General features: G+C 45.8%; 1 protein-coding gene across 1 annotated transcript; it reads right to left on the bottom strand.

Annotated features, from left to right (window-relative positions):
- Positions 1-11,059: 11,059 nt before the first annotated feature.
- LOC146775970 (endogenous retrovirus group PABLB member 1 Env polyprotein-like) lies at positions 11,060-12,436 on the bottom strand. The gene has a single exon (XM_085637068.1). The coding sequence runs from the start codon at positions 12,434-12,436 to the stop codon at positions 11,060-11,062; it is 1,377 nt and encodes a 458-aa protein (XP_085493194.1).
- Between the last annotated feature and the right edge of the window lie 9,233 nt (positions 12,437-21,669).

The following is a 21,669-nucleotide window of genomic DNA, read 5'->3' as shown; positions in this document are numbered from 1 at the left end:
GCCTCTTCAGCTAATGGAGATGCCCACCCCCTTGACCAAACCCCACTTTTGGTGGCAAGGTCGGCGGGAAAATTAGTAGTTAGGAGAGGTGTGTCCTTTCTCTGCCACCACTTGAATTGTGCCCTAGACCACGGTGACCCCGCCTTAGGAAATCCTCCATCTTGAACGCTTAAACAGTTTAGTATTCTGACAGCACTAAGAGTTCAGTGTCTTTTTGCTGCTCCATCAACATCAACCTGGCAATTCTGGGATAAGGAGGCTCACAGTTTGTGGTCGCTGCGGATTTATTTGTCCAGAGCTGAAGTTCTGTTATAAAGTATCCCGCTTTGTAGCTGTAGTTTCTTTTTTGAATTAGAGGTATAAAAACAGGCTAGTCCGTGAAGCAAAGTTTTCACAAGCATTTTCAATGCAATCTGTCTCGTAATTGCGAGATTTTAAGCTACTGGCACAGTAAATGATAATGCCTTTCATGTATGTTTTTCAAAGCAACACATATATAAAAGGCATTGTCATTTCTAATGCTAATAGCTCAAACTTTCGTAAATACTAGACCACTTTGATGGTGGCCGCGCCCCTTTATTTAGACGCCGCTCACCGTATTCAGGTAACAGCGAGACGCATCCAAAAAAAAGGGCCGCAGCCAACATTAAAGTGAAAGCGCGTATGGGGCATTTTTACACAAAGTCTAATATAAATAAATAAAGAACGCTAGCTTTTGTAGCGAGGCCGCTAACAGTGGAAGTGGTCGTGCTGTGAATTAAATAAATAAGTGCTGCCGTTTAAATGACAATATAAAAGGTGGCAACGTGCTGCGATGTTGTGGGTGGAATTGGGAAGATCATTTAAGAAAATAGTGCTTACCCACGAGATAAAGCAGACCGTGTAACAACATAAGTAAAAAGTCCAGTCGTTATGGGAGTTACAATTGCAGACAAGGAGGTACCAAGGAAGGACTACTAAGTAATCACAAACGAAAAGCTAAGGTGTCGAAAGGACAATAACAGGATCCAATTGAAAAGATGGGCAGGGAATGGGCAGAGCTTCTATGCCAAACCTCAACACAGCATGCCTCACAGAGCAGCGCATGCGCTGCCCAGTCTCGACATAAAAAAGCTAGAGATCACTCTGCTCACTTTAACCAACATCAGTGCACAGGCGCGGCTGTCTTGGCATGTTTTCTGGGCTGAGCGCTGAAATGCCCTTAATGTAAATCATGCAACAAACATCACCTAAATATAATAAAGTCTCTTTCAATTCAAAAAAACTCTTTTCCCCAACATGCAGACTTTGATGTCAATACATGAAATGATATCGCTGCACCTAGAGGCACACATTAAAAATGAGATTTTTTGAAGCATGAACTTAGAACCATACCTGCACTGGTCATGGCAAAAATGTTTGTGAACTAAGAGTAAATTGTAATATGCACACTGTATGTGGCTCACATTCTTATAGATAGAACAAACCTGAGGAAAGGATTTGGCCTAACAGCTTGGGCAGCCGACCTCGAAGCTGAGTAACTGACTTCGAAACTTGACAGGGACGCTCAACATCCTGTGATTCTGGGCTAATCACTTAATCTCCCTGTGCCTAACAAAAATGAATGTGTCCATCTGTAACGCAACTGGTGCTCATGTAAAGTGCTCTGATACCTATATAAAACTAAAAACAAAAAAACAGTCTAATAAATGAAACCCAATACATTTGTATTCCTCATATTCTAAACTCACATATGTGAAGATACTTTCAAATGCAATAATAAAGGAGATGGAAAATTGCTGAAATTAAAAATTTGACTAAGGTCACACATTTTAGTTAAGCGAGGAAGCTGAGATTAGTCTCAGATTTTCTTGTTTCACTTTGTGCAATGAGCTACTAAATGGGTATCTATTGGTCTCCTCTGTTTAACCACAGATGTCGGTGCTTTGTGTTGAACTCTATCTGCATAATTTCCAGATTCCTTAAGAAGTACAGGAGAGACAGGCGTGCCATCTCCTTCCCTCAAGCCAACTCGTTTTTTCCCAGCTTGTATTGAGAGGCAACAGTTCTCAGATTGTTAGCATTATTGTTAATTTTGTTGCTATCATTATCTTAAAATGCCAGAGGAATTTACACTGATGCACAACACCAGTGACATAGCCAGTGGCATAACAAAACTTGAGGGCCCCCCTCCGGGCTCAATCAGGAGCTCTCTGGCCAGAGTACAGTGCTGAGAGGGCCCCATGGAGCTTTGGCCCCCCCGGAGGACCTGCGTTACGCCCCTGCACATAGCCAGTATGGCATGGGCGCTAATGCAAGGAAGAAAATGGCCCCTTGGCTGCTGTTTGAATGGGTAAATACAGAAATAATCAGCTTTCAGTGGCCCCTCAGGCCTCTAGGCCCTGGTGTCATTGCACCTGCTGCTTTATCTTCTCACATTGGATCTTCTAAAGGATTGTATCTGGTGCATTCCTCCCCAGGAATTTTGTAGCCCACCCAGCTCCACCCCTCGTGCAGTATGAAAGCCAGGGAAAAGCTGAATCATAAAAGGTGTATCTCACAATGGGTTTATATACCCATTTAGCGTAATTAATGCTAAAAAATAAACGCATGAACATATTCCTTTTTGGCCTAAACTGGAACCCCAGTTAACTATTGCATGCATGGTCGTTTTTTTTGGCGCAGATAGCCTTGGCTGCAGTGTACAGAGACCTTAAACTTCCACACACAGTGCAAAGAAATTAGGTGGGACATAGCCTGTAACACCCTTAAATTCAGTATTTAGGAGCCCTCCTGAGCCTTGATCATCAGATTCCTGGTACCTAAGAAGATGCACGAAGAGGACGCTGTGCAGCAAAGCAAGAATACACCTACTGTCTTGGCCCCAGCACTACTGGCTTGTCTCCTGCTTCTCAAGCCTGCAAAGAAGACAACGCCTATCCAATGGCCAGCTACTTCCAAGAACCCTCAGGAAGACGCCACTCTTCAATAAAGACCAGATCACTCGAGGGCAGCGGCCCTGTCCAGAAAAACTCCATCTTCAAGGACTTCGGATCAAGGTGAATCCGTGACCCCTACCCACTCTGCACCAGACTCCCACAGCCCAAGTTAGAGTGGCTTACCTGTCCTGTGAAGTCTCCCCAGCGATCCTGACCTTATCTCCATTGGTGGCTGAGTTTTCCTGGACTCCACAAAGTCACCTGCAGCCTCTTTGCGAAGGGTCCACCTGACCGCGATTGGCTCCAAGTAAAGAAAACCTGACACCCAAAAGCAGCCCTGCATCCTCAGACCCCTGACTTTGGGGAGCCCAGCCATCAGTGCCCAGGTGTCCATCAACTCCCCAACTTACCTGCCCAGCTGTTGGTCACCTTCGTGGAGCCTCCTGGTCCGTGCCTGCAGCCTCTCTATGCAACCGAGAAACTCCATAGAAAAGCACTGGATACCAGACGCGGATTTGCACCCTGCACCTGGCCGCCCCTGTGCTGCTAGTGGTGTAGCTGTGGTGCTGCGTTGTGCCCCTCCCTGTGCTGATCTGAAACAGCGGGTGCTTACCTGCAAACTGTGCCTCTTCGAGTTACCCCCAGTACCATTGGCTCAGAGACCTCTGCATCTGTCCACCCCAGTGATGCTGGAGGTGCAGCACTTAGCTTAAACTGAACCTTGCCCAGTGTTGTTTTAATCCCCCGGAGAATGGAATAATAAGTCGTGTACTTACCTGTTAATGCATAACACTGTTTTCCTCTCATAGAATTGCATTGCATTTTTCATCCTATTGCATATAAAAGTCTATCTATTTATATTGCAAAGTTCTACTGTTCTAAACTGATATCACTAAAGAATGTCTTTTACTGGAAAGCATGGTTTACTGTCTTGTAAAACAATTCCTACTGCATTTGATAAGTACTGCTACTTATAAACTGTTACTTACCTGCAACTGAGTTCCTCTTGATTATAAGAATAAAATAGCAAAGAAATAACTTTTTATACAAAACAACTGGTCTGGATTCAGTCTTTGAGTGTGTGCAAACATGTCTTGCCTGAGTGTGTACAATAAATGCTGAACACAGTCCTCTGACAAGCCTAACTGCTCGACCACACTACCACTACTAAGCTTTTAGTATTATCTGATTTAGCCTCTGGAGATCCACTGGACTCTGTACACACTATACCTTACTTTGGTACAGTATATACAGAGCCAGCTTCCTACAGGAAGCCAGAAAAGGTAGGATTTAAAAAAATAGTTTTGATGATGTAAAAGACTCAGAAGGAGACCGCATTGACCTGTTCCTTATAGGCGAGACTCCCAAAAATAATCAATCCAAGATTGCAGGTTAATTTGACTGGAATAGGAGGAGTACCTCATTTTGGAGGCGACCAAGAGTGGCGTCCAGGAGGGTGATTTCCCCAAAACAATGACCTCAGTTTTACTAGAATTCAACTTAAGGCCGTTGGCTGCAACCGTGTGTTGACTGCCAGCATACATTCTCCAAATCTAGAGTCTATGTCGAGATCATTCTCAGTTAGGGAGACAACAATATGTGTGTCATTTGCGTAGGAGGTCAATGAGAACCCAAACTATCTAATCCAGGTAGCTAATTTCTAAACATAGACATAAAACCAGGTCGTATCAGTGAAGAGTCCTGTGGTACTCCGCATAGTAGGGAAACAAGTTCTGATGTGAATTTGTTTAGTAAAACATATGGTTTCCTGCTGGTCAAAAAAGATTTTAAGAGAGCAAGTGCATCTCCTCTAATACCAATGTCAGCTAGTCGACCTATCAACAGCTTATGAGCAACCGTGTCAAATGCTACTGACAGGTCGAGTGGTATGAGAGCAGCCATACCTCCTGGATCTAGAGTTTCTTTGCTTTCTAATGTTGCCTTAATTTAGGCTGTCTCTCTGGTGTGCCTGCTTATAAAACCATATTGAGTCGTGTCTAAGAGATTATTATCTTGTATAAATGATGGTACCTGCAAATTAGATTTTTAATGATTTTTAATGGAAAAGCAGTCTTGAGATAGGCCTGTATCTGTTTGTGTCTGTTGGGTCCAGAGAAGATGTTTTAATAAGAAGCAATATGGAAGTGTTTTTCCATTGTTTAGGAAAGATGCCCGTATTGAACATGAGCTGAAAGATTGCAATGAGATTCAAAGCAATTGGTTCTGAGGCCACTTTAACTACAGAGGAAGGACGAGGTTCAAGTGGGTATCCAGATTGTGTAGACTTTATGAGTGAGATAACCTGCTCTAGAGTAGGCTCTGTAACTTTGGAGAAAAGGTTGCTGTTCTCATGAGGAGGGTCAAGCGAGTCAGTTTTGAGTGAAAGTTTACTGAGGGAAGATTTGTTATAGAGCACTTTGACTTAGTTTTGGAAGAAGCTAGCCAATCTGTTGCAACAATCTTGGCTATAATGGCTAATCATCTCTATAGCTAGAATTGTACGTTTCCTTACTGTTAGGAAAATTTATTTTGTTGAGTTCTTAGCTGCTTCTATTTTTGGGTAAGGTAGGAGAGGCCTTTTCCTTCCCTATCATTAGTTTATAGGTGGACGATTCCTGTTTATATTTATTTTGCTCAGTATCACAGTAATTCTTTCTCCAGATGCTCTCTTGCCTTCTGCATTTTTGTTTTTGGGCTCTAAGAATATCAGTAAACCAAGGTGCCGTAGGATGTTGACTTTTACTATGAGAAACCTTTGATGGAGTAAGTGAATTGACGGCAGATGTTAGCCGGGGAGTATAATTATTAACCATAAAACAATCTCCTTTGAGGTTGAAGGTACTGACTTCTTGCAATGCTTGCTGTAATTTGTCAGGCAAACTTTTGTGCCATGGTTGGATACTAAGATTATTAGAGAATGTCCTATCTTGTTATGGGAGATGTGATAAATTATTATCAAATGTTCTTACTAAATAGTCAGACCAGATCACAGGTAGTATACTAGAAGTGGTTAAAAAATGATTATTAGTAAAAATGCAGTCAAGACAATGCTCGGCTGAGTGGGTAGGGCCTACCATTACCAGCCTAAGACCACAATTAGCTGTCATTTCGAGTAGAGTTTCTGCGTCCTTATCAGCGTCATTTTTTAGATAAAACTGAAGGCCCCCCAGGAGTGTAAAATCAGTGAGACTTGCACAGGATTCTGTGATAGTTTAGTGCTAGAGGCACTCTTATGGTCTGACACCACGTGATGACCTTTGACTACCATCATTTTAATTGAGTTTGGTGTTTTACTTTACCCAAGCAGGAATGTACGACATCCTGTATAAGCCTTGCTTCTCTTGAAGGTTTCTTTCTTGTAATCTTGCAGTCTTACAGTGGGAGCTGTCACAGAGTAGAACATCCTTGCTAAGAACAGAACGTGTGGGATGTGCATTTGAAAGCATGAGAGAGAGAGAGGTGTCGAATGTACTTTTTGGTCTCGAAGTGCAGTGTTATGAGCAGTGGTGCACAAATGTGCATTATGTTGTACAATGAGATCAAGTATGTGATGATATAGGCAGTGGTGCACAAACGTGCATTGTGTTGTACATTGGGAGGAATTATGAAGTTCTACCTATTGGCTTTGACATGGCCTCATGTCATCCTGAATTCTCACTCTGCCTTGCTTGAGCTTTTCTGCGCACACAGTCAGGCCCCCAGAGGGTTTACAAGTTGTTTGGGTTAATCACGTTCAAGGTTGTTTTGTGAGAGATTGTTTAATGAACCCTGGAAGGCTTTCGTAAACTTCGTTAAGATAAAGGCTGGAACATGTGAGAATGTAGAGGGAATGTGGGAACTCCTTTTGCCCTGGAATGCTTGTATGGAAACAGGCCAGTTCCGGTTCCAGTAAGTTTCCTTGGCACAGTAGGAAAGACTCTCGAAACTTCTAGTGTGTTTTGAGACTATAAAGCCAGATACCCTACATCAGGCAGGCAGGCACCCATGCTGCATGATATACTGGTAAAACATATTTTAATTAAAATAAAAGTGCCAAATAAAATCATAAAATAGGGCATATAACCCTTACAAGATGGCGCCCGTAAATAGGAGCCATGCACCTCTTAAAAGAGAAGCACCAAGTGCCTGTTACAAAGAAAACAAAACGGGTGTAGTTCCACGCAAACGCAGATTTGCATCCAGGTCCAGCTGCCATAGGTTAGTTAAGCCGTTTTTAGCTGTGCTGACGCGCTGTGAGCAGTTTTCGAGCTGCACGAATACGTTGCAAGCTCGATAAATGTCCCTCCATGAAGGGGGTGTCAGGGGGAGGAGCTGAGGGGCGATTCGTGCCAGCCAGTCTACCAATAGAACTGGTGGGATTAAAACAATTGCAGTCCCTGCTGCATGATCTAATGGTAGCCACAATATTATTTGGTAAACACGCAGGCTTTCAGAATTTTTTCTGAATAATTAGAAGTTTCAAGTCTGGAAGAGATATCTTGTAAGGGAGTTGAAAAGGCAATCCCCGTAACACAGAGGAAACTGTGGCTAACCGCGGCGCACACAGTGGGCCCTGTAAGAGGTTGGCCTCCTTAGTGCTGCATTCAGCACATCCCTGCTGACCACCTGCCGGGACCCCCTGCCCACGTGAGTCCCACCTATGTCCAGCGCCTCTGCTGTGTCATTTCCAGTGCGTAGTGGGCTGGGGACAGGTACTTATACCTGCCCCCACCCATTGGGGAGAGGATGTGGTCCATCGGCTTAAACTGCCGACTTTGGTGCTGGAAACCAGAGTTCGAGCCTCGAGGTCGCGTCCACAGCTTGTGATTCTGGGCAAATCACTTAATCTCCCCGTGCCTGAATGTGTAATGTAAATACGGTGCTCATGTGAAGCGCTCCAATACCTTCGGGCCGAGTTCGCGCTATATATATATATGCAAATAAAAATAAAAATTGCCCAGCCTCTTTGTGCCCCGCTGGACACGCTTTTGTGGTGGTTCTGCTAATTGAAATAACTAGCCAGGCATTTTAAATGATGTGATTAACTTTATTTGCCCCCGAGCGCCGGGACGCGTACCTTCTACCACGTTGTCTCGCGGTGATCTGCCCGCGGGCAGGACTGCTCTCGAATCTGGGCGTTGTGTGAATGTATCAAAGGGGAGATTGCCCCATTAATCGGTTCATTTTTAAAGGAATAAAATTGTGCAGCTTCCAGTCCTGCTACACTCTCCGTGCTCCGTGAAGGAAAGTAAAATAGGTCCAACAAATCTCACAAACAGTGAAGGGAAGTCTGGTGTGGCCGTGGGGGCTGATGTGTGTGGGTGACCACGCGGAAAACGTCTGTTCCTTCAGAGCGCACGTTATTTAGGGTTTCCCCGCCGGTGGCGCGCGCATTCAGGGAAAAAGTCACGTGTGACATATGATGGGATACATTTGACCGGGAAAGGTCTTGGGATCCCACCACCCCTCATGTTCTTAGCGCAGTGATAAATTCAAATGCGCCACAGGATATTAGTGTTTCAGCCAGGGGTTTTGCACAGTGGTGCAGCGGGAGCAACACAATTCGTCGATTTTGCCTTGTCTTCGATGCAGGCAAGTTCGTGCCGGCATAGAGAGGTTGGCGTTTTCAACCACTGCTGCCGCCATAGCTGGTGCAGGGCCAGATCAGAGTCCCATCGCCGGCCCTACAGTCTGGGGATGCCCTGGCGTGCTGTCACTGCAAGAGTGATGTAGCTTTGTGGAGTTTGGTGATTGTGATGTAACTTTAAAGGGAATCATTTTCAACACTCTTACAGTGAATCTATAGTTGTTGCTTATTTACCTCATTCAGCTATTAACCATTGTCTAACTCAATAGTCTTGGCTTGCTGCAGGAGCAATGTTACATGTTGATTTATAGCTTGATACGAGGATAGAAGAGGCAGAACTGTGCGGCACTACGCTAAGCAAAGAGTTCAGCACAAATGTTTTAAACCAATGCCAAAGAGAGCTGCTGGGGAAGACTAGCCTTTCATTTTCAGTGGTCTGCTGGGTATGTGCATGGGCCATATGTTGCACATTGTATAAGGAGGTGACTTCCGTGGGGGTAAAACAGCCGGATTACCCAGTCAGACACCACATACTCCGTGAGAGCATAGGGTTTTGGGTATTCACTGGGCCCTGGTTTTCTATGCTTTTGTTCCGTTGGCCAACGGAGGCAGACGGCCAGGGAATGGGTAAACATTACCCTTAAGTTGCATCAATATAGTTATGCCTGCCAGTAACAGAAGGGGTTCAGCAACATACTCGAGAATTTAACCAAAGTGCATCTGTACTTGCGCAAAACGTGGGCTCTGACAACACGTTTGTTCGCCAAGATTTACACTTACTTCCTTTTGGAAGATCAGAAGGCCAAACAGCTTAATTTACATATATTGCTGGCCTAATGGTAAGCGAGTAAAGTGTAAGCCAGTTGCTCTTCAATTGCTTGTAGCGGGGACTCGGCGGTCCGTGTTGCTAGGCAAGTACTTAATCCCTTTGTGCTATGCGCTATCTTGGTGTAGCTTACTTTTGCAAAATTTTTATCTGGTTGTGGATCCGAACCAGATGCAGGGTAGATGGGTGCAAGGGTCCGAATGTTGTTAGAGCCATTGTGGATGAGCCTCATGTGGGGTGCAGGTGGCTGCATGCCCAAAGTGGCACGGGGATATCATGCTCCCCTCCGATTCAGTATCTGGGGCACCGGTGTATTTAAGTGGTCTTGTGATGAAAAGGAGCTTCAGGTGTACTGCAGACAGTACTTATGCAGTAATAAGGCGCGGCTTCAAGTCCTGGCAGGGGCATTCAGTTCATCTTTCTGTAAAGGTTTCTTGATGGCAGATTATGCGATGCCATGTATGAATGAATGAATCCTATTTGATGTTCTTCCTTCAAGCAAGAGCCTTTGGGGTGCTATAATGCACTAGGACTCACTGCGCCGGAGCGTACTGTAAACGTGCAAGAGGACCTTGGGAATGGTGCGTGTTAACAATTTTCAAATGTCTATCCTGCCTCAGTGAGAGGGGATGTGCGAATAGCTGATACTGCTCTTTTAAGTCTCTTGGCTTGGTATCTGTTAATGAGTATTTTGTTGCAGCTAGAAGGGGCGAGTTGCCAAATATCTGATACGCCCCCTTTCTAATAGCCTTTGAGTTTGATACACGGTCATGCCCAGCTTGTTGAGATACATGGGACGTGGCTGAATTCCCGGTCATTTATCCTTTAAATTGATGTTTTATACCTCAGACACGTGTGGATTGGTATGCTTGTATGACCCCTTGATTGTGATAGATGCGCTGCATGCGTAAAAACGGATTTAATATTGTGCCACCTGGAGAACAGTGGTTTAGGGTTGGAGATGTCGCCAGAGAGGCAAATAACCCAAATGGTGAAGAACCAGGAACCTTAATGGGCCTGGCGGCGCAGGGCACGCCTTAATCTCCGAGTTCACCTGCTTTGTCCGACAGAGACACGGGACACTCTGTTAGGCGTAGAAGGTCAGGTTTATTAGCTGCAGCTAAGTACAGTGGTCCCAGAAGTACACTCGGTATGTTCTTAGGAGACTGCCACTTTACTCCGTGGCGCACAATCTCTTATCGCACACAGATTCTCAATGAACACTCCCAATGTATACATGGTTAACCAATGGGAAGAGTTTGAAAACAAGGTATTAAGCGACTCAAATAAACCTCCCTTTCAACTCTGTTTGTCACCCTTCCCCACAAGTTAATCAGTGGTAGTGTCTACAATTCGTCTTGCAGGTGGCAGAACACATTTGTATGCCTCGAAGGACAGTTGTGAAATGAGAGAATACAAGCAGAGAATAGCGAAGGACAGAAGATAAGATAAAGTCAAGAAAAGAATGGTGCGAACCAACAGATAGTCTAAACAGGGATCAGTCAAACCAGACGAGGATTAGTGGACTCGGCCAGACCCTGACACCAGTTTCATAAGCAGAGGCAGGGGGGTTATTTTACACGTATCAGTGGGAAAGGCAAAAACACTATGTTCGCCGTGCTGCCTGAGTGAGGGCAACACAAAATGGCGACGGGACACAAAATGGCGGCTGAATACGAGTGAAATGAGAAACTGAATTACCTCAGACCCTCCTTTTGCCATTACTCAGGCAAGCCGCACAGAATTATTTTAATCTGAGTCGACGTCAATGGCCATGAGGTCATCAAGCTGTTGCTGCAACATCATTTTAATGTTCTCCGTCTTCTGTGACCTAGGCTTTGGAACACACATGGCGGCACAAAGACCGCAAATGGCGGGGCCACACTGCATACAGAGACAACAGGAAAAAAGGATGGCCAAAACCACTCCAAGGAAGGTTAATACCTTCCATTCCCATTTGGACAGTAATCCCCAAAACCATTCCAATAAAGACCAATCTCCTTCGTCCTGATGAATCGACTCGGAGATCACATGTAATTTGGAGATGGCTTGGTATACCGTAGGGGCATCGTCAGGTATATAAATGCAACAGCTAGATCTGATCAGTTTACAAACTCCACCACGATCCGCAAGAATAACATCTAGAGCAATGCGGTTCTGCAATGTCATGAGACGATCCGCCTGAAGTTCAGCTGTGAGATTACTCAAGGCTCCCACAGTGACATCTATGGAAGTCTCAACAACACGAACCAATTGTCTCATGTTTCTACTGTTGGCCATTGGGCCCCAAAAAGGGAGAAATCCTTTAAGGAAATCACCTCCCTCCTGTCCTGCCGTGTCTTTAGAATCAATTATCCCTCTGCCATATCTGTTTCTGTGATGACCTGAAGGAGCAGTGTATGTAGGAGGGAGAAGAAACGCTTTATAGCACGTTCCTGAAAAATCCGTCGGTAGCCACGTGTAGGCTTTATCGTGGCAGACAAAATACGTGCCCTGAGATGGCACCAACGGTGGCGAGTTCTGAGATGTGTAAATGTATTTATGGGAACAAAAGCTCTTTCCTTGTCCAGTGTCAGTAGTCTGGTCATTCATTTGTAAACAAAAGTTACCTTGATGGGGTACAGTCCAAATTGGTGGAGATTTTCCCTGTTTAGCTTTATCTGTAAGGCTGGCAACGTAACGAGTCACATTCCAACCATCATATGTCCATTTCTCATCAACAGGAACCTTACTATTCTCCACAATTCCAGCCATAGCTACCATTCCCTTTATCAGAGAACTAGGACTAAAATCTGGTCCACTACCATATAAACCAACCGGACGTCTAAATCGGTTCTCATATGCATTTGAAAACATCACAAAATAAGCCCAAGCGGAACCTTCATAAGAGAACGGAAGTACTAAATATGGCATCCCTTTATCTGTGGTATGCGGCATAAGTCCACACACCCAACAGTCAGTAGTATTAATTGCCAATTGATGCTGATGCAACAACTGGACAAAGGAATTATTAAAATATTCTGTTCTCCTGATTAGTTCATGTTGGGGAAGTGTACATAATTGATGTGGGGAGATAGTGGAAAGAAAAGGCAAAGAAATAGAAGTAGGGACATATTTTTGCTGCATAGTATGAACAATCCAACCTGCACAAGCCAATAAAATACTCAAAAACATAAAAACACACAATGTTATGCCACATCGACTGTACAATAATTTACAATATTTCTTCCTCATCTCTTCCTTCTTATCCTTCTTTCCCAATTTGACATCCATCCTCTAAAATTGTTGCTCACGGCAATCTTCCTTACTCACTTGGCTGTGATTATTAGCTGTCCTATGACACTGCAAGTCCTGGGGGTCTAGCCACTATACAGGTCACGAACCAAGACTCCTACCGTGACCCTGCAACCTGGACAAATGGTATATGTTACAAAAGGGATGAGAATCTCAGGTGTCCTTGACCGGTCTAGGCCTTAAATTATATCGAGTTCTGTTCAGTACAGTTTGGTCCTGAAATAATGTCTGTGGGTCTGTAGTGTTCAATCGGAGATGCGGCGGTACAGCTTCTTGTAAAACGTCGTCATCTTCTTTCTCTGACCGAGTTCCATCCAGGCGTGCGCTACTGAAAGGTACAAACCGGGGGACCTTTTCGCCTTCAAAATCACCTACACCCTTACGGACCCACTGGTCTAAAGGCAAGAGCAGGGGTACCTTCTTGCAGTGCACGCCATGGATCCGGTTCTTTTTCCCTTCGACTTTCACCGCTGTACGTGTCACCAGAAGAACTTGTCGAGGCGCACTCCAACGAGGTTCCAAATTCCTTGTCCTCTGAAAAAAAATTTACACAGGCCCAGTCTCCAGGTTGGATAGAATGTCCTGGGTCTGTGGAGGCCTCTGGTAAAGCGTTTTGAACCTGTTGGTGGAGAACAAGTAATTTAGTGGTAAGGTCATGTAAGGAGTCAATCAACATTGGATACTGTATGTCAGAATACTTTTTAGGGCGAGGGACTCCCCAAACATTAGCCAGGCGCCCAAAAACAACCTCGTATGGGCTGAGTCCCAAACAAGAATGTACAGCTGTTCTAGTGGATAGGAGAGCCAAAGGTAAAGCATAGGAACAACTAGTGGCAGTGTGGCCTTGCGTATAATACGTACTAATACTTTGCCATGGATCACAGTGGCCACTGCAAAATATTTAGGCTGGGCGTGGACAATCAGACAGAGATTTAGGAGAGACTGCTAGTCCTTTGATTATTCTCTCTAATGTTTTATCTTTTTAAAAAACCCTTTTTTAACTCTTTATTCTTGATGAACTATATGTTATGGTGATGTACATGACATATGTATGCTTTGTATATACTCATTCAATTTAATTCATTTTTATTCTGTATGAATTTTTTATTGTAATGTTCTTGCTTTTATGAATAATATTCGAATAAAGCATACTTTGACTTGACTTGGTAAAGCATCGGGCCAGGCAAGACCCGTGCTAGCCTGTACCTTTGTAAGTTTAAGTTTGAGGGTGCCGTTATAGCACTCTACCAAACCCGCTGATTGAGGATGGTTCGCCGCATGGAATTTTTGCTTGATACCAAGACCGGCACACACCTTTTTCATAATTTGGCCCACAAATTCACTTCCATTGTCACTCCAGACAATGCGCGGCAAACCAAACCTAGGGAAGAACTCTTTCAAAAGAACTTTGGCAGTGGACAAAGCAGTGTTGACTTTCAGGGGGTAGGCTTCTATCCATCTGGAAAAGGCACACACCACCACCAGAACATATTTGAGATTGTCGCATCGCTCCATGTGAATATAATCAATTTGTAGCACCTCAAAAGGATATGTTGGGGGAGCAAAATGACCTGCTGGACTTGGGGTTCCCTTTCCTGGATTATGCATCGAGCAAACGATACAATGCTTCACCAAATTATCTGCACATTTTGGAATCCCTTCGTTCAGCCAAACTGGAGCCAGAAGCTTACATACTCCTTTCGCACTTATGTGGGCTGGACCATGCGCCATAGCAACTACAGGCAGTACATAGGCGTCTGGTAACAGCCAACGCTGATGTTCTGACAATTCTACCCAACATCCAATTGCGTCTAACATTCCTGTACTTTCTTTCCACTTACTCAACTCTTTCTCTGTAGCCTCTCCTTGAATCGATCTCAAACTTTCTATTGTGTCCTCACACATTCCTCTTTCCCTGACCCACTTTGCAGGGCCCGCAACATACATGCGACTTGTAGCATCCCTGGTGTTTCTTTCGCTACCTCATCCGCAAAAGCATTCCTGCGACCAACATCATCAGTAATCCTCTTATGCGCACTACACTTTACAATTGCTATCTGGGTAAGCAAAGCAAGTGACTCAAGAAGGTCAGTTACCAACTGACCATGCTGTATCTTAGTACCGTGGGAGGTAAAGAATCCTCTTTCCTTCCACAACCGACCAAAACTATGTGCCACACCGAACGCATACTGGCTATCGGTATACACGTTCACTCTCTTTCCTTTAGATAACACACACGCTCTGGTCAAAGCTATCAGTTCAGCTGCCTGAGCTGAATTATGTCTGATGCGTGCTGTCTCCACGATTGTATGCAAGGTGGTAACAGCATAAGCTGAAGTTGTCTCACCATTAGGGAGTTTCAAACAAGAACCATCCACCCATAGGATCCCATCCGGGTCCACTAGTGGTGTATCTTTCAAATCAATCCTACCTTTTGTCTCCTCCTCAGTACGGAGAAAACAATCATGTTGTTCCTGAATACCTTTCTCCTCTGGAAGAGGTAACAATGTAGCTGGGTTTAAAGTGTTACATCGTTTGATGTGTAGATGGCTAGCCAAGAGCGTCAGCTCATATCCAGACAAGCGAGCACTTGTAAGATGCTGCGTTTTCGTCCTATTTAGCAAGGTATCCACTGCATGTGGTACCATAACAACGAGAGTATTATCTAGTACTACTCCAGCAGATTGACGAATAGAAATTGCCGCTGCTGCTGTAGCTTTAAGACAACTAGGCAATGCCTTGGCTACTGGGTCTAATGTAGCCGAAAAATAGGCACATGGCCGCTGTTTGTCTCCAAATTGTTGTGTTAAGACTGACAACGCACAACCCTCTCTTTCATGGACATAGAGCGTGAAGGGCTTACTGTAATCTGGAGTACCTAACACAGGAGCAGAGCACAGAACAGCACGTAAATCCGAAAAACTCTTCTGACATTCGTCAGTCCAAGGAAGGTGTTGGGGTGTGTCTTTCAAAGTGAGTGCCAACAAAGGTTTGGCCAACAAAGAAAAATTTGGAATCCACTATCTACAATAAGAGGTAATGCCCAGAAAGGCACGCACCTCTCTTTGTGTGGATGGCACAGACATTTGTGCAATTGCTTGGATACGTTCTGGGATCAATCGTCTTCCCTCCTTCGACAAGAGATGACCTAAATAGGTAACCTCTTGGCGGACATATTGTAGTTTGGAAGGTGAAACCTTATGATGAAGATCAGATAAGTGACGCAACAGTGCAACAGTCACATTCTTGCAAATTTCCTCTGAGTCAGCAGCAATCAATAAATCATCTACATACTGAATAAGGGTAGCACCTGACGGCAAAGGAAAAGCATCAAGCTGAGATTTCAGAGCTTGACTATAGATGGAGGGGCTTTCACAATAGCCTTGGGGTGCGCGCTTGAACCGGAAACTTCGGCCTCCTAAAGAGAAGCCAAAAATATCCCTACTCTCTTCAGCAATGGGGATACTGAGGAAAGCATTTTTCAGATCAATAACAGAAAACCACGCTGCCGAGGCAGGTATCTTAGTTAACAGGGCTCTGAGGGTGTCCTTGTGGATGATGGCTATTCCCCCTCCCACTCCGTTGGCGCGGTCTCTGCGGGAGATCTTGCGACCCTCTGGGATGGCTTGGCGATGTCGGGTGCCGAGGTGGCGTTCAGCCAGGTCTCCGCCAGGAAGGCGACGTCGGGGTGGTTGAGTCTAGGAAGTCCCAGAGTTCGATGGCGTGCTTGCGAGCAGAGCGGGTGTTGAGCAGGATGCATCGGAGGTGGTTGGGTTCTTTGGTTGCTGGTTTGGCGGGCTGGATGCTGGTGAAGCTGCAGTTCCGGCAGGTGAAGGGTCCTTGGGTGCGCTTCGGGGTAGCCTGGTAGCATGAGTGGTCTCGTCCGGGGTTGAGTGCATGGAGGGTGCTGGGGTCGTAGTGCAGTCTGGTGTTGTGGCCAGGGGTTCTGGCGCTGGGCGCGGTCCAGGCACGGATGGGCTAGCCTCTGGCGCACCTCTGGCGTGCCAGCGGTGCGCCCACTGTGCACGGCCGCGCAGTTGCCGCCATTTAAGGCAGGAAGGGAGGGAGGAGCAGCTGGGAGGCGGGGCGGCGCCGCAGGGGAGCAGCGGCGGGGATACAGAAGGAAAAGGGGGGAGGCGGGCAACGGGCAGTGGAGGAGAGACAGAAAACACGCAAATTACAGGAACGGAGTAAATACAGAAGCGGGGCACAATATAAATGAAGTAGAACACAGTACAGTACAGCAAGCAAGAAGAAGAGCACAATAACAGCAAATACCGGGGCACAGCAGACAGCAGGACCGAACTCGTGGTCAAGGGGGCAGCGGCAGCACAAGAGACACTGGCGCACTGGTGGAGCTGTGCGGCAGTTGGGGAGCGACCTGGCCTGCAAGCAGGGTCAGGGGTCAATCCAGCTGCCGCGCAGCGGCTGCCATTTATGGCGGGAAGGGAGGGAAGAGCAGCTGGGAGGCGGGAGCGGGGCGGCTAGGGGGTGGGGCCGCAGGGGAGCAGCGGCGGGGATACAGAAGGAAAAGGGGGGAGGGTGGGAATGGGCAACGGAGGAGAGACAGAAAACACGCAAATTACAGAAACGGAGTAAATGCAGAAGCGGGGCACAATATAAATGAAGTAGAACACAGTACAGTACAGCAAGCAAGAAGAAGAGCACAATATCAGCAAATACCGGGGCACAGCAGACAGCAGGACCGAACTCGTGGTCAAGGGGGCAGCGGCAGCACAAGAGACAGTGGCGCACTGGTGGAGCTGTGCGGCAGTTGGGGAGCGACCTGGCCTGCAAGCAGGGTCAGATGTCACTCCAGCTGCCGCGCAGCGGCTGCCATTTATGGCGGGAAGGGAGGGAGGAGCATCTGGGAGGGGGGAGCGGGGCGGCTAGGGGGCGGGGCCGCAGGGGAGCAGCGGCGGGGATACAGAAGGAAAAGGGGGGAGGGTGGGAATGGGCAACGGAGGAGAGACAAAAAATGCGCAAATTACAGAAACGGAGTAAATACAGAAGCGGGGCACAATATAAACGAAGTAGAACACAGTACAATACAGCAAGCAAGAAGAAGAGCACAATATCAGCAAATACCGGGGCACAGCAGACAGCAGGACCGAACTCGCGGTCAAAGGGGCAGCGGCAGCACAAGAGACACTGGCGCACTGGTGGAGCTGTGCGGCAGTGGGGGAGCGACCTGGCGTGCAAGCATAGACATAGGTTAAGAAACTACAAAACTCTGTAACTCTTTAGTAACACATAATAAATTAAATGGTCAGACAGGGCTTAATTAGAAGTAAAAATGTTTACATGCGAGTTCAGATATGAAAGTGAAGCCATTTTGAGAAAGGGGGAACGAAATGGTTGATGCTGGTGTGTTCAATAGTATTGAATCACAACATCGAAAATCTGTGTGTCACTGCCAGTAGCAAAAGGGAGACTAGAACCAAGGACAAATATGCAATATTGTGTGGTAAAATGAGAGAGTCCCTGGAAGAGAATATGTGATAATCACACATGGAGTAATAATTCCATCTGAAGTATAACACTGAACCCTCTAATAGAGATACTTTGAAACTATGATTTTAAGTAGCTCAGACCTCATTATCCTCCTTGCAGTTGAATTTTTGTCAAGTTGCCGAAAATATTGTTTAGTAGGAGAACTGAGATAAACAACGAGGACACATGAAACACCACAGAGAGAAAGGAGTAGGGACCGGTAGTTTTTGTCCCCCCCCCACCCAGTGGCGTAACGAAACTTGAGGGGTCCCACCTGCAAGGTATGTGGAGGGGCCCCTCGGGGCTCAATCAGAAGCTCCCGGGCCGGAGCATTGTGCTCAGGGGGCCTCCTGGAGCTTGCCCCCCCCGCACCGCAGGGGATGCGCGGGCCTGTGTTACGCCCCTGCCCCCCCATGTTTTATTTTGTGCGGACTTGAGCCCAGGGCCGTTTCTAGCATTAGGCAAGGCTAGGCAGCTGCCTAGGGCGGCAAAAGGGGGAGGGCGGCAAAAAACATGAGTTTGGGAATATCTAATGCATTAATTCTTCTAGCCTGGATGACGGGGAGAGAGTGATAGTAGTAAAAGGGAGGGAGTAGCTTTTTTAAATTCTCGCTTAGGGCAGCAAAGCACCTAGAAACGGCCCTGCTTGAGCCGAAGGTATCAGAGTGATTTTACATGAGCACCAGTTGCGTTATAGACAGAGACATTCAATTTTTATTATTTTTCTAGTTTGTTAGGCACGAGGAGATGAAGCGATTTGCCCAGAATCACATGATGTTGAAAGGCCTTGCCGAGACTTGCACCCGGTTACCCAGCGTCCAGGACAACCGCTCTATCCGTAAGGCTACATCGCAGTTAGCATCCTAGTAGGGACAAATACGCACAGAGTAATTGTGAAGATGAAACATATGATGCGTGCAACTGTTATTGCATTTATTTAGCGCTTACTACCCCTGCCGCTGAAACGTACTATTAGTTTTAAAGTCAGAGAAAAAAACTCTCGTTATTCAAAGATTCATATGAAAGTTCTCAACCCAGCCGCATTAGAAATGGTAGCCTGTTGAGAACGCCGATGATGTCACAGAAAGTGCACAGTGATCTCACAACATTCCACGGACACGGAGACCAGTGACTCCATACAGGGGAAGCCTCCCCAACCTAAAATAAGCGCGACTGCAGCATGGGCAGTAAGATAGGACGCGCCCACTGTGGCAGAGATAAAGGGAGACAACCATGCAGGCAGTACCGCAGGGGGCCTCCATCAAGTTTGATGGCTGGGGATGAGCTAGTAATTTAGTAGATGCCTGTTTCACGAAGCCGCATTACTTCCAAGCATAACTCTACTACCCCTTTAGATCGGAATCAAGTGGTATCATCCACACTATTGGGTTGTCATGTTAATGTTGTGTCATAAGGGCTTCCTTATGACAATTCCCTATTCCCTATTATAAATGACTGGTTACCATGAAACCGCGGCATTGAAGACAAGAACACTGCCAAAGAAGGACGGCAGCTGCAGAAGGGGACATAGAGAGAGTGGAGTCTCCAATGGCTTTAAAGGATGCTGTGCATAGGGGCAAAAGTGAGTGAAAATGTCCAATTTAAACATCTCTTCAAAACCTTACAACCCAGCCTTAAATCTTTCATCCATCCAAGTCTTCAGGCTCCCTTCCTCTCTCCAACGGGTCTCTTTTACTAACACTAATTCTCCTCAGGAGCATAGCTCTATTCCATAGCTCCCTCCTTTATTTCGGTTTTATTAGCAGTGTGTTGTCATACAGCCACCTAAATATATACATGATCCCCTTTTACCTCTGAAAAAATACTACCAGTATGATACTGCTCCATTCTTTTGTAATTTGCTTCCCAAATACCTCCCTTGTGCCAGTCTCCATTTTATATGTCCACCCCTTTAAAATCCAACACCGCATTCAAAAATCCAAGGTCTGACTTCATAACTCAAACTATCATCTCATATTCTAGTGCATGCTCCTCTTTCTTCGACTCTCTAATCCACTTAACAAATCCCGGTACTATTCCATCATTCAACCCCTTCATCATCGCATCCCTCCTTCCAAGTCTACGGTTTCCTAACCACTCTTAAATTCACCAATCTGTCACTTCTTTGAACCTTTTTATTCCATCCTCCAACAATTGGTCCATCCCCTCTTCTCACTACATCCTCCAAACACCTCCATTCTACTCTAAATTTCTCTCTTGCACATATTCTCATCTTGCTTTGTTTGAACCCTTCTGTCTCCTACTTCATCTCTTTTCCACTAGGGAGCATCCTCTTCCTCGCCCATCCCTTTTCTCAGCAGTATTCCCATCCACTAGCCCCATCTTTCCTCCAGGACCCAACTCCCTCTTTCAGCCTCTGCTCTCTCTCCCCACCAATCCACTAATGTTCTTTCCCATCCCCTAACCCCGTTCCCTTCTCCAGCCTCTTTCTCCATCATCTCTTGCTTACCTCCTGGAGCCACTCCTCTCCCTCCCAAAATCCCAGCCTTTCCAACTGTCCCATCGCCAGGACTTTCTCCACGCCAAACCTCTAAATCTTCACCTTCCATGCCACATCTGCAAACCCCAACCCACTCCTGCCAAGCCTTCACACCACTCATAAATCAACCAATCCCTTCTCCTTAACTCTGCTTCAATTCCCCCACTATTTTCCAAAATCGTTTTCCAAATTCTCCGATCCTCTCCTATCCCAGCATCCAAACTCGTCCTCTACTATGGTACAAATGTCCTCTCTTCCTCATCGCCTTACCTCCTATCTTCCAAATCCATTTGTAGGAACTGTTCTCAAGTTCCGCTCTCCTTCCAGTTCATAAAGACCTCTAGACCGTCGTACAACCCTTTCTTTTCTTGTCCTTCAAAACCCCTCCCTTCCTGTCCTTCAGTGCACCCCCATTCACCAAACACTATCAACCCACCCTCCTATTCTTCCTGCCTCTCCTCTGTCTGCATCCTATTCCTTTGTTGCCTTTACACTTCAACTTCCAACCTCCTCCCAATCATGCAACCCTCTTCATATTCTCTACCAGGCATTCTCTTTCCACATTCTCCAATTCCAACTCTCCATCCCTTGCTTCCCAACCATGTCCCCTTTCTATCCTCACACACCAATTCCCCTCCTTAACCCACTCCATCCTCCATTCCCCTCCCCAAGCACATTCCTTAGTTTCTATGCTTGTTAAGTGGAGGGGGTCAGGGAAAATCATAGAGGATAACAGACAATGTTCAGTTTCCTTACATTACATTTTGTTCTATGGGAAACAAAATATACATATTGTCAAGTTTATTAGCCTTCAGGTAGCACAACCCATAAAATGCTATTTGCATAAGTAATATAAAATCATGAAACTCCAAACTAGTTAAACAAGCATTGGCAGAGACAACAGGTCTGGGGTTGGCTGTCAGCCTTCAACTTCTATATTGCTTGTTTTGTTATGGTTTTTGCTAAACTGCATTGTCAGGTAACCTGCTGGTCCCGAGTCAAAATAAGAAAAACATTGGCTAAAATCAAAAATATGTTTTGCTCTCAAAAAGCATATATTGCAATAGACGTA

The sequence above is a fragment of the Triturus cristatus genome, chromosome 12, assembly GCF_964204655.1.
Source record: "Triturus cristatus chromosome 12, aTriCri1.1, whole genome shotgun sequence".
Lineage (NCBI taxonomy): Eukaryota > Metazoa > Chordata > Amphibia > Caudata > Salamandridae > Triturus > Triturus cristatus.
This window is presented reverse-complemented; position numbering and strand designations above follow the sequence as displayed.